This window comes from Diospyros lotus, chromosome 6 (assembly GCF_014633365.1).
Source record: "Diospyros lotus cultivar Yz01 chromosome 6, ASM1463336v1, whole genome shotgun sequence".
NCBI lineage: Eukaryota > Viridiplantae > Streptophyta > Magnoliopsida > Ericales > Ebenaceae > Diospyros > Diospyros lotus.
The window spans coordinates 17,104,883-17,123,940 of NC_068343.1; the positions used below are offsets into that span (position 1 = coordinate 17,104,883).

The following is a 19,058-nucleotide window of genomic DNA, read 5'->3' on the forward strand; positions in this document are numbered from 1 at the left end:
ACCATTAAAAAAAGCATTCTTAATGTCGAATTGGAAGAGAGGCCAATCAAAATTCATAGCAATAGATAATAGTACTTGAATGGAATTTAGTTTGGCAACCGGGGCAAATGTCTCCTCATAGTTGATTCCAAAGGTTTGGGTAAAACCTTGTGCAACCAACCTAGCTTTGTATCGCTCAATGCTCCCATCAGCCCTGTATTTGATTGTAAATACCCACCTACATCGAACCACTTTCTTGTTAGGAGGCAATGGAACTATCTCCCATGTCTTATTTCCCACTAATGCATTCATTTCTTCCATTACAGCCATTCTCCACTAAGGATCTTCCATAGTAGCTTGAATATTTTTGGGAATATTAATGCTGTCAATCTGGGCCAAATACCATCGGAACTGTGGAGCCAATTTCACATAGGTTAGATGATTAGATATTGGGTACTTAACACATGATCTTACTCCTTTTCTCAATGTTATTGGAACAGCCCAATCTAAGCCATCTTCTTCTTTAATACTGCTGTCACTTTCTAGTGCAACTGTCCCCTTATTGCTACCCTTTTTTGCTGAAGGATCGGTCTCTGGATATGGCTGGTTTTGCTTCAGTTCTGTATGACCTTTAGATTTTCTTGAGTAGACAAATAGAGGAGGATTTTTGGCTGCTATAGGACTAGGTTTTTCCTGCTCAGAATGATGAGAGGACTCAGAATTTGCAGGATTTTTGGTGTCAGGTTCAGAATTTCCAGCACCGAACAGTATGTTGTCATGAGGCACTAAGAATTCTCCCCCTTGAGAACATACTGGTAGATTTGGATCGAAAGAAAATAAGGGAGAAATGGACTCATTGGAACTGTTTTGGTGGCCTGTGAGGGAATAATAGGGAAGATCTTCATAGAATGTCACATCGGTGGAAACCAAAAATTAGTGACTTGTAGGACAATAACATTTGTAACCCTTTTGAGAGGGAGAATATCCCACAAAAATGCACTTGGTGGCTTTAGGATCCAACTTGGTCCGAGAAGGGGCATTGTTGTAAACATAGACAATGCAGCCAAAAACCTTAGGAGCAATAGACAAGATGGTAGAGATGGTTGGATACATAATACATAGAATGCTGAGAGGAGTTTGGAATTGCAAGGTTTTGGATGGGAGACGGTTAATTAGGTAGGCAATAGTGGTGAGAACTGCTTATCCTCAATAAGAATGAGGCAAATTAATAGTGATCATCATAGCTCTAGCCACTTCTAGGAGGTGTCGATTTTTTCGTTCGGCCACTCCATTTTGTTGGAGTGTATATGGACAAGAGCTTTGGTGAAAAATACCATGCTCGGCCAAGTAATGAGAGAGATCATTTGAAAAATATTCTCGGCCATTATCAGTGCGAATTATTTTGATGGAAGTTTGGAACATATTCAAAATTAATTTGTGGAATCGTTTGAATATATTACAAGTTTCAGATTTTTCCTTCATCAAGTACACCCAACAAGCCCTAGAATGATCATCGATAAATGTAATAAACCATCTAGAACCAGTGATATTAGGGCATTTAGAGGGTCCCCAAATATCACTATGAATTAATTAGAAGGGAGTAGAAGGCTTATACATTTGAGTAGGATGATGAGATCTATGTTGTTTAGCAAGAGTACACTGTTCACATGAAAAAAACTGCTCTTTATTACCAAACATATCAAGATATAAAGATCTAAGGTAAGGAAAGCTAGGATGTCCTAAGCGTTTATGCCATAACAGGACATTGTCATTGGTTTTTACACTTAGAACAGCTTTATTAGAAGAAAAATTAGAAGGGAAAAAAAGATCTACTGCAAGATAATAAAGTCCATCCATTACTTTAGCATTGCCAATCATCTTCCTTGAGACTCGATCCTGAAAAACACAATAAGAAGGGTAGAACATTACAGTGCAGTTCATGTTGCAGTCCAGGAACATGTAACACAAAATTCAGCTTTAGATTAGAAATATATGTAGTCTCCATACCCAAAACTGGTGAAGTGGTTCCATGAGCCATAGATATATTGAGAGATGAGTCACATAAGGTATAATCAGTCAAAGACCATACTGAATTTGTCATATGGTCTGATGCTCCCGTGTCAATCACCCGTATATTCTTAGAAAGACTTTTAGAAACCAAGGAGTAGGGCAGGAAATTACCTTGCAGTGCTAGGGAAGCAGAGGACTGAGGATTAGTTTGGATGGACTGATCTGTACCTTGGTTTAGAAGCCTATACAAGGATTGAACTTGCTCTTTTGATAGATTCAGATTGGACTTAGTTTCTGTTGAAGCCTCAATATTATAGGCTGTTGCTTTGGGATTATCTCTCCTCAGCCGTGGCTTCCAATTTGCTGGTTTGCCATGGATTTTCCAGCAATTTTCCTTAGTATGGTTGGGCTGCTTGCAATGGTCACACCATAACTTGTCCCTTGCTTGAGTCTTTGCAAAAACATCCCCTTGTTTAACAGAGGCAAGAGCCTAATGCTGGTGAGGTAAGACTGAATCTGATGGGTTTGAAAGCATCACTTTTCTCCTGCTTTCTTCCCTTCTTACTTCTGAAAAAACTTCCTTGAGTGATAGAAGATGTTTTGTTCCCAAAATCCCACCCCGAACTTGTTTAGTATTCCTAATGGCTGATCGGACTTCAAAACATTGAGAGAAATCTTCCAAATCTAAATACATCTCTTGGGCTGATTCCCAAACTTCCTTGACCGTTTTGTAAAACAGGTATGTTCTCCCTATTTTTGGCTCCATGGAGTTGATTAACCAAGCCATGATTGTAGAATTTTCAACCTCCCAAAGGCCATAGTTGGCTGCTGTAGCAGGCGGAGCAGGGATAGATTCGGTTAAATACTCGGATTTTCCTTTGCCTTTTATCACTAACATCACCGATTGAGACCATTCCCTAAAATTACTCCCATTAAGTTTGTGTAGAGTAATTTGTAGGGGATGGTTATCAATAAGTGTTGTTGTGAGGTGTGAGGGAGACGGAAATGGAAGAGAAGCACTTGGAGATGAAATGGCTGAAGCTTTGGTTAGGGTTGGGTGGAGAGTGGCGTTGGCCATGAATGAAATCGAGAGAAGTCACCGCCATTCTTCCTTGATCGAACAGTGCTTTGATACCATGAAATAAGACTTTGAAAAATAATCCAATAGCTTGCTTTAAATTAAATCTGAGAGTAGCAGAAAATATATATACAAACTACTACTATATCACTTTCCTAGAAAGTAGGAAAAGATTTGGTACTCTACTCCTAAAAAATAGGGATAACTATCTCCTAAAACTTAGGAGATAAAGAAGATGTAAAATACAAAAGATTATAACAATTATCTACTACTAACAAATATAAATTTAAATAATCTGACGATAATCTTGAGTTCCAGCAGATATTATCATGCTTCTAGAGTCCTTCTCCACTTATACTTCTAACAGAAACTGATCTCATCCAACAAAACTGAAGAAATCATTATATGGATTGAAGTGGTCACCTAGTGCATGGTTCAAGAAATTTAGTTTTACCTTAATCCTGCTTGGGTATAAACAAAGATAGACTGATCATACTTTGTTTATCAAAGCCACCGAAAGTGGAAGAAAATCTATATTAATTGTCTGTGTTGATGATATCATTGTAACAGATGATGATGAGAAAAATATCAAGATACTAAAGGAGCAATTGAGATCCAAGTTTGAAGTGAAAGACCTTGGTCTTATGAGGTACTTCCTAAGAATGGAGGTAGCTAGAAGCAAGGAAGGTTTGTTTATTTCTCAGAGGAAATGTACCATGGATTTACTCAAGGATATAGGGATGTTAACCTGTAAGCTAGCTGGAACTCTATTAGACAAAGGCTGGAAATTTGAGGTAAAGGATGATGAGATCCCGGTTGAAAGAGAGAGATACCAAAGGCTAGTGGGCAGGTTGATCTATTTGTCCTTTACCAGGCCAAGCATAACATATGCAGTAAGCAAGATCAGTCAATACATGCATGCACCTACAAAGAAGCATATGAATGTTGTATTTCATGCGTTTAGATACTTAAAGGGGACACCTGAAAAAGGGTTGATGCTTAAAAGGACCAAAGAACGAGGTATTGAAGGTTTTTTTGATGCAGATTGGGTAGGTGCTATTGAGAACAATAGGTCAATAACTAGTTATTGCACCAAAGTATGGGGAAATATTGTGACTTGGAGAAGTAAAAAACAATCAGTGGTGGCTCGTAGTAGTGCTGAGGCAAAGTTCCGAGCAATAACACAAGGAATTTGTGAAGTAATTTGGCTGGAAAGGTTAATGGAGGACCTAAGAATACCTTTGACTCAACCTACAAGGGTATATAGTGATAATAAGTCTGCTATTAGTACTAAGAAAAGTCCTGTCCAACATGATCGTATGAAGCATGTAAGGATAGATAGGAATTTTATAAAGTAAGAAGTTGAGGAAGGAAGGATAATTCTATCATATATTCCAACCACTGATCAAATTGCGGATGTGTTCACAAAAGCTATGGTTAGGCCAGGGTTCAAATCTCTAATAGCCAAGCTTGGAATGACTTCTATCTATTCCTAAGATTGAGGGGGAGTGTTGGACGAAATAAAGAATATTCGAAAGTTAAATCAAGAGGATTCAAAAGTTAAAATAAAGTAATAATCCTTGTAGATTATTGCTGTATTTCAAGTTTATATTTTAAGTTTGAAATTTGTATTTTAAGTTTGATTTATTCGTAGTCTTTAGGAGATAAAGAATCCCAAATCTTATCTTAAAATATAGGAGATAAGATCAGGGACTCATGTGTATATATGTAGCTGTATTTTCTGAGAATAGATCAATCAAGCATTTTAGTTTCTGCTTATTTCACTAAGAAAGCAAACCACATATCTAAACCCCCTTTAGAATATATTCATTCGGATTTGTGGGGCCCTAGTCAATCTTTAACACATAGTGGGGTAAGGTTTTTTTTGTCAATCATAGATGACTTCTCTAGGATGGTTTGGGTATATGTATTAAAATCAAAAGATGGTACTTTTGAAGTTTTTAAAACCTGGAAAACCTTAATAGAGAACAAAAAATGTATGAAAATCAAGGTCATTAGGACAAATAATGGACTTGAGTTTTGCAACAAAGAATTTGCCCAAATGTGTAAAGAGAATGGCATCTTTAAGCATTTAATAGTCCCGAGTAACTCTAAGTAAAATGGCCTAGTTGAGAGAATGAATAGGACCCTACCAGAGAGGGTGAGATGCATGTTAATCTATGTTAGGTTATCCAAATCATTTTGGGGAGAAGTTGTTACAACAATTGCCTATGTTATTAATAGGTCACCATCGGCTGCAATAGGGTTTAAAACACCCTATGAAGTATGGAATGGCCATAAACCAAGCTTAGAGCATCTAAGGGTATTTGGCTGCATTGCTTATACACATGTTAAGAAAGGGAAATTGGAGCCTAGAGCCAAAAGGTGTCTATTTATAGGATATCCAACTGGGGTAAAGGGATACAAGTTATGGGCCTTAGAAGAAGGATTGCCAAGGACTTTGGTGAGTAGGGATGTGACATTCAGTGATAATTCCTTCTTAAAGGATGATAAGGTAGAGTTCCAAAAGGATAGGAAGGGAAAAGCCAAGGCTGTTGAGATGGAACTGCAAGGGCATGATGCTGCCATGGATAATCCCATGGATTTGGCAGCAGATCAGCACACTGACAGTGCTGATTCCCCTTCCTCAGATAGCTTCCATCAAAGTGGCAGCCTTGATCCCTCAAATTCTGAGAGGTTCCAGCCTTCTGATAGTGCTGGACCTTCAGGTTTGGATAGATCTCCTAGTATAGAAAGATACAATGTGGCAAGGGATAGGCAAAGGAGGGAGGGTTAGACTTCCTATAAGGTATGGGTATTCTGATTTAGTCTCCTATGCATTGTGAAGTGCAGAAGATACAGCTGGAGATGAACCTCTTTCATATGAAGAGGCTATGAGATCAAAGGATTCCAAGCTATGGCTGGATGCCATGAAATCAGAAATAGAATCCCTAGATAAGAATTAGACTTGGGTTTTGGTTGATAGACCCTTAGATAAAAGGGTGGTAGGCTGTTAAGTAGCGCTTTAAGATTAAAGAAGGGGCAGGTAAGGTGCAAAAACCTAGGTATAAAGCTAGGATGGTTGCAAGGGGATTCACCCAAGTTGCTGGGGTGGTTTTTAATGAGGTTTTCTCACCGGTAGTAAGACATGCCTTGATTAGAATATTGCTTGCTATGACTGCCCATTTGGACTTAAGTCTAGAACAAATGGATGTGGCCATTGCATTCCTCCATGGTGAATTAGAAGAGTACATTCTAATGGAGCAGCCTAAGGGATTTGAGTTTAGGGATAAGAAAGAGCAAGTATGCTTGCTAAAGAAGTCTTTATATGGACTTAAACAGTCCCCTAGGCAGTGGTATAGAAAATTTGATACATTCATGATTAGCCAAGGCTTTAAGAGAAGTGCCTTTGATTGTTATGTCTATGCTAAGTATATTTCATCTAAAATCTCTATTTATTTCCTCCTTTATGTGGATGATATGCTGATTGCTAGTTAATCAGATGAGGAAATTGATAGGTTAAAGCTGAAATTAAAATAAGCTTTCGAGATGAAAGAGTTAGGAGAGGTTAGGAAGATTTTAGGGATTGAAATAGTAAGGAATAGACATGAGAGGTTAATCCAGCTATCTCAAAAGGTATACCTAGAGAAATTGATGAGAAGATTTCAAATGCATGATGCAAATGAGGTAAATCTTCCCTTTGCATAGCATTTTAAGCTATCCTATAACCAATCACCTAGTGATGAAGAGAGCTTGAGAGAAATGAACAAGATTCCCTACTCAAGTGCTGTAGGTAGTCTCATGTATTGTATGGTGTGTACTAGGTCCGATTTATCACATGCTATGAGTGTTGCAAGTAGGTTCATGGCTAATCTGGGCAAGGAACATTAGGTTGTTAAGTAGATTTTTAGATGCCTCAAAGGGTCAATAAACATGGCTTTAGTTTATGGTGGAGCTAGTATAAAAGATGAGCCTATTATACTAGGGTTCACTAATGCTGACGATGCAGTAGATTTGGACAAAATGAGGTCATCTACTGAGTATGTATTTAAGCTATAGAATGCAACCATAAGCTGGAAAACTAAATTGTAATTGGTAGTGGCACTATCAACCACTGATGCCAAGTATATAGCTGTTACAAAAGCTATAAAGGAGGGTCTATGGTTGAAAGGTTTAGTAAGTGAACTCCTTGTATTTGTGAATGATCAGTTTGTTTTGCAGGTCCAAAAAGGAGAGTAATTGATGGGACCAGATTCTAGAAGTCACTCATGCAAAATGGTGGATATTTGTTTGGTTTTGCATTGAGTAAACTATCTAGAAGGTTAGAAGAAATCAGGAAATCCCTCGGGTGATTGAAGCAACAAAGTAAACTAAGTTAGGGAGAGGCTAGCTTATGTGTTTATTATGAGGGGTATTTTAGTCTTCTTGTAGCCTAATATTAGACCTTGTAATTTCCGCCCCAACTCTCTATAAATATAAGGCATGGCAGGCTGTCGCATGACATGATCATTCATTTACTTTCTGAATACGAGTGAATTGCTGCGAGAGGAAAGGCTTGTGTCCAAGAAAGTTATTTGTAATATCGGTAAAGGCAGTGTATTCGTGTGATAGAGAGTGAAGAGGGATTTCTTGTACTGATTCATACTTTGGTTCTAGTGGAATTGCTCTTGGACCGAGGTTGGATGTAGGGCTATTTTTGCAGCCTGAACTAGGATAAACTTTCGCGTCTCTTGTTGTGGTTTGGTTGTTTCTTTCTCTTATTCTTTTATTGATTTATATTTTGTTTTCTTATTTATGTTGTTTGAATTCATTTCGAGTAAGAGATTGTGCGATTGACGTTGAACTAAGAGGATCCTAGCGCTTCTAATCCTAACAGTTTGAATAATGTTCCTTTTATGTATATTTCAAATTAGGTGAACAAGGACTATAACATGCATCCTATTCTAATATAAGGAAACAATATCTTCTATGGTATATTAATTGTACACTCTCTAAAGTTTGGTTATTTGGTTCGAACATCTCTTGAATTTTAAAGTTCTTTTTTTTTTTTTTTTTCTGTAAGAATTTTATAAAACAAAAAACTGACGCCGAAGCGACTACAAATGAAGCGTAAGGCATACCTTGGACCACCAAAAACCAAGGGGAAAACACCAACAATCACCCTTTAGACCAAAGAAAAACATAAACACATACAAAGTCTTGAAAGTAATCACTGAAAACATCCAAAATAGACATGGCTAATTTGTTGAGGTGATCACCATGCAGGACTGAACAGAACATGAGCCCAGAATAATAGGGTAATCAGTCCCTAAACTTTCCAAGTTTAGCCACAACACCCTTTTTATTAATAACGGTGTTAAGTAAATTAATCACACCCCCTTGAAGTTTGGGTCTTTGGCCCAGACACCTCGAACACTTCTATTCTTTGTGAAATTAGTCTTTGAGCTTTCTTAAAATGGCTAAGACACCTTATATATAAGAAACGTCATTATTAAACTAAATTAAGTTAAAATTAATTTAGTTTATATAGCAGAAAATCTAGTGTTTCATTCGCGTACAAAGCATATTGAAATAGATGTGCACTTTATTCGAGAAAAGGTGGATATTGTGTACAAGGTGGCAAGTTAGTCTTTGGGAAAAGTAAGAAAGAAGAGTGTTGTTGTCAGTTGAGTGTAGAGGTTGACTATAGGTCAATGGCCCTAACAACACGTGACTTGATATGGTTAAAACAAGTGATTCAGGAGTTAGAAATCATTCAGATCAAGTCTATGAAGTTGATTTACGACAATCAGGTTGCAATGCATATAGCTTCTAATCCCGTGTTCCATGAGAAATCCAAACATATTGAGATTGACTATCTTTTTTGTTAGGGAGAAGTTCCTTTCTGGATATATTGTCTCAACTTTTGTGGGTCTCATGATTCGTTGGCTGACTTGTTCACTGACTCGGTTCTCATGGGGGGAGTGTTAAGAGGATTATGATATTTGATTATGATCTTTATATTAAGTAATGACATATACTCAGGTGATTTGTATATATTCCGTGTATATCTTTAGAATATATTTTTTCTTTACATTAGAATAGGATGCATGTATATAAGTCCTTGTTTAGCTCATTTATGATATACACCTTTTCACATTCTTTTATTTAATAGTACCTATAAAGCAACACCTCGAAGGCAGGGTTAGCGACTCACAACTCTTCTCTTCCAATAGCCTTCTTCACTGTAAATATTGTAACTCTTACCTGATAGGGCTCTATTAAAGTGCCCCAATTTGCTAATACCTATATCTCCTCATTAAAGGTGCAAATTGATCTTTCTTAAAGTTGTGCTGCATGCCAACTTCCTGATACCTAATATCTCCACCCAAAGGGGGGCAAATACACCTTATCCTAGTTGACTAAGTCATACCTCCTGAGGAAAATGTCCTTTCAGGTCTTCTGAAGTCTATTTACCATTACCAATCTGGTAAGGGCTTTGAATTCTGCTATCTTATAGGCACAGAGGCTGAAGGAGTACCCAGGTTTCTGAAGCCACTGTGGGATGATTGTGGAATTAGTGTTAGAATAATGACCAAGTGTGCATCTTAAATCTGTTTAATAGTTGAATGGAAACATGCACAATACTTTATGTTTGCAAAGTCCACAAGCCTCCAAGCAATCACTTTGAGAATACTGTTTGGTAGAATGTATTTTTTTTTGGTGGGCTCTATGACGTTCCAGCTGCCACCTTAGGATTAACATGGGAATTTGGAAAAATTTTATCTTGGGATTTTCTCTGTGTCTAATGTGGACATAGTTGGGGATATTTGAGAGAGTTCGGACCAATTATCAATTATATAAACATTCAGGGTGTATAATGTTATCATTTCCTTGGCATAAAAATGTCTTCAATCGTTTGCAGACTTAGTTTTGGTGGACTATGAGATAGCACTGGTGCATTGTGAATTCAATACACAGTCTTGGTGAATTACTAGACAACAATGGATTGTCATGGATTTGATGTGTGGTTTTGGTGGATTATGAGATGTTTATTGGAGGATTTGAAGAGTTGTGGACTTGTTGTGTAGTATTGGTGGATTCTAGGTTGGCTGTGGTGTATTTTGGATTCAGTCCCTGGTTCCTATGGATTGGATGCTAGAGGGATATGCATATATGGAAGGGTCATTTGAGAATGAGCAAGTAAAAATGACATTTGAGAGGTGCTAGATTTAAGGGGTTGCAAAACAGGTTTATATTAGCTTTTTTCTTTAATTGTACTTTGTTCAGTGTTTAAACTATAACACACAATTTTATTGGTTTTAGGTCTCAAGGTTCTTTTACATTTCACATTATTCATATGTGATTTCTGTACATCTTGACAGTTTGATATGTGAACTGCTGAGTATATAATATGTATGGGAGTAATACTCTATTCACTAAAAGGGAACTCTGAGATTCCTCGTTTTATGAAATCCATTTCTTTAATGTAAATCATACCTCTAAAGAAATGTGACTAAAATGGAGATTAGTCTAATAATGTTATTCTTTTCCTGCAGCATGGTCCTATGTTTTTCTCTGCTTCAGCATATACCAAATTTTGTGGATATTGCAGCCTGTTCTATTCTATGTTATGTCATGTTTCTGGTGTTAATTATCATCATGGTAGTATCTTTATGACTGCATTTTTCTCTTTTCAATGTGTGACAGTGTAGTTGTAATTCAAGTGCTCTTTTCCTGACTGCTGCAGCTCAAAACCTGCTGTGTGTCAAATTAGCTCAGAGTCTTGGGGTTAAAATTGCAAATCCATGGGTTACTTGGTTTAAAGCTTCAAGTTTACCTGCATTAATCTCTCTTTTCAGCACACCTATTATCCTATTCAAGCTTTATCCCCCTGAGATTAAGGAGACACCAGATGCTCCTGCCATGGCCACACAGAAACTGGCACAAATGGGTCCTGTCTCGAAGATTGAGTGGGCAATGGTGGGTACCATGCTTATTACAGTTGCATTATGGATTTCTGGGTAAGCAAAAACATTTGTTTTCCTTAATGTAGTTCACTAATCAGTTTAGCTATTTACTAGGTTGGTAACAGATATGTTTTCTGAAAAACCAAATGCGATGGATATGCTGATGGGGAACAATAGAACATTTGTTGAAAGAGAATAATTCAGTAGAAGAAGTAAGAATTGAGAGAGAGAAACAGAAGAGATGAGAGAGAAATCAGGGAGAGAAATTTGTCAAAGGCTTGCATTTCTAATTACTTCGTAAGCCTATATATAGGATGAAATCCTATCCTAACTAATATATAATTAAACTAACTACAATTATCTTAACAAAATAAGTAAAAGATAAAACTAACAGAAAAATGAAGTCAAAATCTAAATGAAATAAGATAAATCTAAATAACTAAATACCTAATATCAAATATTAAAAATTAATAATCCTAATTCCTCATCATTCTCCCCATGTTTGAAAAAATGTCATTGTCAAGTTGTATGTAGATTTGAGTCAGTGGCAATTGAGCATCATTGTTGTCATGGTCGCTGAATTGCTCAAAGAGAGAGGAGCTATCTGCTTTCATGGCTTGCTTCTAAACTGACAGTTGGATGTACAGCTGTGGTTTTTTCGAATGTTTGCTGAAAGTTGTTGATGGTGGTAAGCAGCAAGGGTCTTTCTGATGGTTTCTTGATGAAATGCTGGTTACTGTTATAGCTGTTAGATTTATTGATGAATGCTGGGATGGTTGATGATGGATTTCTGGGTCTTAATAGTGATGGCTGTTGGTTGTTGTTTTAGCTGGTGGAAATTGAGCAATTGTGACTTGCAGCATATTGCAAGGATGGATTAAGTAAGAATCTTACACCAATTTGATGTGCAACGGTAGAAAATTTGCTGAATATTGAAAAGAAAGAAGAAGAATTTAGGGGAAGAAGAAGAGAAGAAGTTGAGAAGTGTTTAAGAAAGAGAATATTGCATGCTTGTATATTGCATGTACCTATAAGGTATACAATCGGTATATATAAGGTCTTTCAGTAACCTAAAAAGGTAATGAAGACTAACCTGAAAAGGTAATAAACAACTATGGAAAGATCACAAAAATATATAAAAGATCTTTAAAATATTCTAGTAATATTATCAAGATATTCTATCATCACCCCTCAAACTCAAGAAGTTAAGAACTTAGCTAACTTGAGTACAGATACCAACTCATGAAAGCATCTGGGTATGGATGGAGGTTGTGTGCCAATTGGAGGAGATGATAGGGGTGCTGGATGGGAAGGAATGGAGGAGCGTGTTCTTTGAATCATGTGCATCGCATGACCATGATTTGGAGGGGTGCTGCCTCTTCTGTGCGACAGGGAGTACACGACTGGCTAAGAAGGCATGAGAAGCATAGTGGGTGAGAGGCACGGCTGGAAAAATGCACAGCAGGAGAGAGGTGATTGACTTGACATCGCCTGAGAAGGTTGTCCATGCTGTAGCTTGAACAAAAGGCCTTTTCTATATCAGATAAATTGTGATATATAAATTGTTGAAAAAGACAGAAGATCTGATGCCTTCTTATAGTAAGAGAACATTGTATTCTTGTTATTGTACTAGAAGGTATACACTGGGTATATAATGCATGTTGTAGCAACTCTAGTCTGAACTTCTCGGGGAGGATGGTAGGACACCTGCTCCCCATATAAATAGATAGGTGGATCACAGCGAGGTCGCTTACAGTTCATGCGGTCGCCACTTTTGCCAAATTCTCTCTCTGATCTCCTTTGGAGTACTTTCGTCTGTTTCCACCTGATAACCTCTAGTGGCTCCATATAAATGTTAGTGACATTGACATCCCAACCTCTCTCTCCATCTTTGGGATCAACCAACATTCACTTCACTGAGGATTCTTTTGAAATGGTGCCACCTCCAAAAAGTGTGTGGATTCCGTTGCCATGTCTGGGCAACCCAACTGATGCAACCAACCAAAGGAATCTATCAATTGCAGAACAATCTCATAATTCTAGACCTTGTGGTGATGCTTACACTACCTCTATGAGGCTGTTCACAAAGTAGTTGTCTTCCAAGCAATGGACATAACAAGCTATGATGGTTTCTGTTTTAACACTCAGCAAAATCAATTTGCACAGCCATTGCTGGCAAAACAATTGTCTTCTGACCCCACTAGTTGCAGAAATGACCCCTTGTTGGGGAAAAAAATTCAAGCTAGCCCTGCAGCCATGATCTTTGCAGCAGGGGAATGATAGGAGCCCCCCTCATAGCAATGAAAGGTATTTCCTGAACACCTGCTGAGCTGCCAAAGTTTGACTAGATTGCTTAGTATGTCATTTTTTAGCTGCAGCAGGGCTAGGAAACTGCATGAAGGAACTTGACATGGAAGTCACAAATGCTCCTTCCCTAGAGGGATAAATTGTAGCCAGTTTGCAAGGTTTGATGGGAAGAGAGGCAGTGTGCAAGAGCTGTAGGGGCCATCCTGAAATTTCCCATTAAATCTCATCAATGCCAGTTCTAGTAGTTCTTCCTCAAATGAGCTAGTTCATCTCAGTTCTGATACCAAAAACTGTGCGTGACACCATTCCACGCTATTGCTTCCATTTAGCTAAACCTCATTTATTTCATGCTATAATACCATTCTCCTTTTCATGTATTGTCCAAATGCCATCCTCCAAGGATTAGTTGGTGGAGCCTACGGTTCCTGTCATCTGGCCATTGGCATGTACATGGATAGACATAGTGATCAGCTTCCTCCCATTTTGTGTTTGGGGTGATTACCTTTATCTCATTAGGGTAGGTTAGGCTCAATCTCTTTTTTCTCATTTGTTGAAAAACATAATTTACAGAGAGAAAGAGAGAAAGAAAAAAGGTTTATAAGAGAGAAGAAGAAGAATTGGAGAAAGACTGTAGGTTGAAGCGTATTTTTGCTTTTGATCTACTGCTCTATTATAATAGTTGGAGGAAGGTAATATAGCTGTAGAAACTAGAATATTCTGTCAATCTTCCTAATCAGCTCATAACAATCAGCTAATCAATCACCCTAAATCAAGTAATCAATCAGCTATCAATCAATCAATCCAAATCAGTCTACCAAATTATAGCAATCAACACTACCCCTCAAGATAGTGCATAGATCTCTCAGCCCATCTTGGAGTCAATTGAGTGAAAGAGCTTACTGCTGAGACCCTTAGTGAAAATATCAGCAAACTGTTGTATGCGAAGAGTTCCTCCACCAAGCTTCTCCTTAATGGAATCTCTGTCAATTTCTATGTATTTTGTTCTCTCATGCTGAACTGGGTTCTGAGCAATGTTTATCTCAGCCTTGTTATCATAGTAGAGAGACAATGGTTTGTTGTTTTCCAGCCCAAATTCTTGCATCAGCTTCTTAAGCCATAGTAGTTCATAGACCCCTTGAGCCATGGCCCTATATTCTACTTCAGCACTTGATCTTGCCACCGCTGACTGCTTCTTACTTCTCCATATGACTAGATTACCTCCAATATATGTGCAATACCCAGATGTTGACCTCCTATCATCAGTTGCTCCAGCTCAATCTGCATCTGTGATGGCTTCTATTCTCACATGATTATTATTTGAGAAAAATAGCCCTTTTCTAGGAGTTGATTTTGAATACTTGAGAATTTGGAATACTGCATCTAAGTATATGATTGTGGATCATGCATGAACTAACTTACAATACTAACAGCATATGCTATGCCTGGGTGCATGCGGGACAAATAAATCAGATTGCCAACTAATCTTTGATATCTACCAATATCAATTGTCTCTCTAGTACCTGCTTTAAGACAATGATTTTCTTAAATAGGAGTATCAACAGATTTGCACCCTAACATGCCAGTTTCCTAAAGAAGACCAATAATATATGTTCATTGTGATATGAAGATGCCTTTATCTGAATGAGCAACTTCATTCTCAAGGAAGTAACATAATTTAGACAAGTCCTTGATCTCAAATTCTTTTGCTAGATAGGCTTTCAAATTGGATATTTCATCAGGGTTGTTGCCTTTCACTATTATGTCATCAACATAGAGAATAAGAATGGTAAGCTGATCATGTGACCTTTTGATGAATAAATTATGGTCTGCATTGCTTTGATGATATCCACAAGCCACCACAACTTTATTGAATCTGTCAAACTACACCCTAAGAGAGAGTTTCCAGCCATTCAAAGCTTTCTTCAATTTACTAACTCTCGTTGCTCTCTTATCACAAGAGAAGCCTGGGGGAATCTCCATATATACTTCCTCTTCTAGATTTCCATGTAGAAATGCACTTTTCACGTCTAGTTGTTGCAAATCCCACCCCAAATTTGTTGCACATGATAGGAGGACGCTCATTGAACTCATATTGGCTATGGATGCAAATGTTTTTTGGTAGTCCACACCATAGGTTTGGGTGAATCCCTTTGCGACTAATTTTGACTTGAGCCTTTCAACTATTCCATTTGCTTTATGCTTTGACTGTGAAGACCCATTTACGCCCCACTGCTTTATCTCCAGCTGGCAGAACACAAAACTCCCAGGTATCATTTTTTTACCAAGGCTTTCATTTCTTCCATTTAAAGGGAAGGCAAAGCCTGAAGGCAGCTATCCCAATCATGGCCTCTTTCCATTTTGAATCATCAATAGCCTGTTTCCAACCTTGTGGATAGAAATAAAAGACAAAGAAGAGACAAAGGTTCATTTGAAGGAGATAGAGCTTCATAAGAAACAGAATTAGAAATAAGGTAACAAGTACAGGGACAAACCCCTTTTCTAATTGCAATTGGAATATCAAGATCATTCACTGTATTTAGAATAAAAGTTGAGGGTAATGAAGATTTTTTGCAAGGTAGAGTGGGAGACTGCATAATGGAGCTAAAATTGAGTATGGCGCTTGGCTAGGTAAGGTTCTTCATTGAGCACGAGAGTATATTAGCAAATCATTCTTGTCTAGTTGTGAAGGCTCCACAATATTTGTTGAAATATTGATTCAAAGTTGTTGATTTAGTGGGTTGATTGGGTCAAAATTCTGTTTACTGATTTAGTGGATTGATTGAGTCAAAATTCTATTTACTGATTTAGTGGGTTGAGATAATTTCGTTTTTTTAAATTTAAATCCAGTAATAAATCATATTTTCTTGTTATTCAGTTGACATATATTGCCTATTTAAAGGCATGATGATATGAATAAAAATAATGAAGTTACAGCCTTTCACATTCATGTTTTTTTTAGCTTTTGTTCGTTAACTTCATAGCTATCAATGTCTCTAAAATTCCAACAGTGGTATCAAAGCATTCAATGATCTTAAGGGGTCTGTGAGAGAGAACCCATCAACGCCTTCTTTATTTCTATGGCTTCTACCAACACATCATCTCTTTCACCACCAGTTTTTGATGGAGAAAATTATCAAGTATGGGTTGTCAAAATGAAAGCTCATTTGAGAGGTCTCAGTTTATGGCAGTGGGTCGAAAGTGAAAGGGAGATACCTCCACTTGGCAACAATCCTACACTCAATCAAATCAGAGCTCATGAAGAAGCAGAAGCTAAAGCTTCGAGGGCTTTATCTCAAATACACGCTGCTGTCTCCGCATCAATTCTCTCAAGAATCATGGCGTGTGAAACGGCTAAGGAAGCATGGGATGTATTGAAAGAGCTATATCAAGGGAATGCTAGAACGAAGAGAATACTAGTGTTGAATCTCAAAAGAAATTTTGAGATCCTTAGAATGAATGAAAAAGATACAATCCAAGAGTTCTCTGAAAAACTAATGACGGTGGTAAATAAAATCAGACTTATGGGAGAAGAGCTACCTGACAGCAGGATCGTAGAGAAAGTCTTGATAAGCCTACCTGAGAAGTTTGAGGCAAAAATCTCCTCCCTTGAAGATTCAAGGGATATTAGCCAAATTACATTGGCAGAATTAATCGGAGCCTTGCAAGCTCAGGAGCAGAGAAGGATTATGAGAAATGAAGAAAGTGAAAAGACGGTGGAAGGAGCTTATCTTGCCAAGAGTTCATCGTCAAAGAAGAAAGGAAAAATTCCAGAATGTGACCATTGCAAAAAAATTGGTCATGAAGAGAAAGATTGTTGGCACAAGGGGAAGCCTCAATGCTTCCAATGTAAAAGATTTGGGCATTTGAAAAAGGATTGTAGATTTAACTTGAAAGAACAAGCAAGTACAGTGAAGGCAATTGAAGGGGCAATTGAAGAGGAAACGCTCTTCTAGTTGGTGAGAAGTGCACCAAGAAGAATTTTTTGGAGAGAAGTGCTCCATGAAACTGAATTATTATTTTTTTTTCAACATTTGAAGGAAGTATTGATTGTGATGAGAAGTGCATCAAGAAGTGAAGAGAAGTGCTTCACAATTGGGAAGAAATTTGGAGAGAAGTGCTCCATATAAAGTTGAAGTTTTGCAACTTTGAATCAAGGAGGAATGTTGAATATTGATTCAAAATTGTTGATTTAGTGGGTTGATTGGGTCAAAATTCTGTTTACTGATTTAGTGGATTGATTGGATCAAAATTCTATTTACTGATTTAGTGGGTTGAGATAATTTCGTTTTTTTAAATTTAAATCCAGCAATAAATCCTATTTTCTTGTTATTCAGTTGACATATATTGCTTATTTAAAGGCATGATGATATGAATAAAAATAATGAAGTTACAGCCTTTCACATTCATGTTTTTTTCAGCTTTTGTTCGTTAACTTCATAGCTACCAATGTCTCTAAAATTCCAACAATATTTTTCTCCCCTCAATTGTATTTTCTGTTCACCTAAGATCTTTTCCTGCATCTTCGTCTCTTGCATCTTGCATTTAAATTGGATAAGGATGGAAAACAATCAACTCTTCCATCTTGATATTTTCCCCCTGAAGAGGTTGTGATGCTAAGAAATATGCCTCTGTTTCTTGAAATGTAACATCCATTGTAACAAAGGTCTTCCTTGTAGGGGCTAGTTGCAGAATAGCCAATAAATGCACACCTCAGGGCTATGGGGTCCAATTTGCCAATATTTTGAGCATGGTCATGAACAAAACAGACACAACCAAACACCTTGCAGAGACTCTGTAGGAGTTTTTTCCTTGAAGAAGTTCCTGCAGTGCTTTAAGGTCTAAGGCTTGTAGAAGCATGTGATTAATAAGATAAGCAGTGGGTAGAACATCTCTGAGATAATCTTTAGGGACATTTGAAGTAAGCATCAGTGCGCTGACAACATCTAACAAGTGATGATTCTTTTGTTTAAAAACACCATTTTGAGCTGGACCGTTTGCACAACTAGTTTTGATGGATGATCTCATGTTCAATGAGACTGCTTGGAATGATCTATCCAAATACTCCATGGTCATTCTGTAGAATTTTGATCCCAGTGTCAAATTGTGTTGTGATCAGCTTATGAAACATCTTAAAGCAAGAGAAAACCTCACTTTTGACATGCATTAAGTAAACCCAGGTTGACTGTAGCAATCGATAAGAGCAACAAACCATTGATAGCCAAACAAAGAGACAACATGATAAGGACCCCATACATTAGAATGGATGAACACAAAAGGAACAGTGCTTCAAACACCACAGACAATTGGGACCAAGAAAGATCTGCTGCTCCCATCTAATTTTATAGGCTGAGTTGAAGTGAGGGGCTATCATTTAGCGGCCTAGACCTGCTCCGGCTACTTCCTTCCCCGAATTTTGAAGCATCACAAACCTTTGATGCATCCATAGAGGTGAGTGAATACCAACACTACAAGAATCTGAATTCAAGAAAGTGGTTATGCACAAAAGAGACTGGCTCCAACTAGAAACAGCACTCAAGAACAAGAATAAACCTGATTTAGCATGAATAGGCCATAAATCAGTGACTTATCATGGCTATCGCACACTAATGGAGATGAAGCTGCAATGCAATCAAGCTTATTTCAAATCAATGGATAGAAACAACACTATAGAGCCAGTCAAACCTTTAGAGACCATTATCAAACTTAAATCATCACCATAAAATTAGATTTGAAGA

The 19,058-nt window shown here is 37.6% G+C and overlaps 1 protein-coding gene across 3 annotated transcripts in view; it reads left to right on the top strand.

Moving 5' to 3' along the window:
- The window catches only part of LOC127803423 (dicarboxylate transporter 2.1, chloroplastic-like), a 79,955-nt gene that overhangs the window by 38,200 nt on the left and 22,697 nt on the right, over positions 1-19,058 (top strand). For 2 of the 3 annotated variants that reach the window (XM_052339632.1, XM_052339630.1), the window contains exons 2-3: positions 10,606-10,711; positions 10,797-11,070. In XM_052339632.1, coding sequence (XP_052195592.1) covers positions 10,606-10,711; positions 10,797-11,070 — 380 coding nt within the window. Of the gene's footprint in view, positions 1-10,605; positions 10,712-10,756; positions 11,071-19,058 lie in introns of all 3 variants that reach the window. The other variant, XM_052339631.1, reaches the window with a different exon arrangement.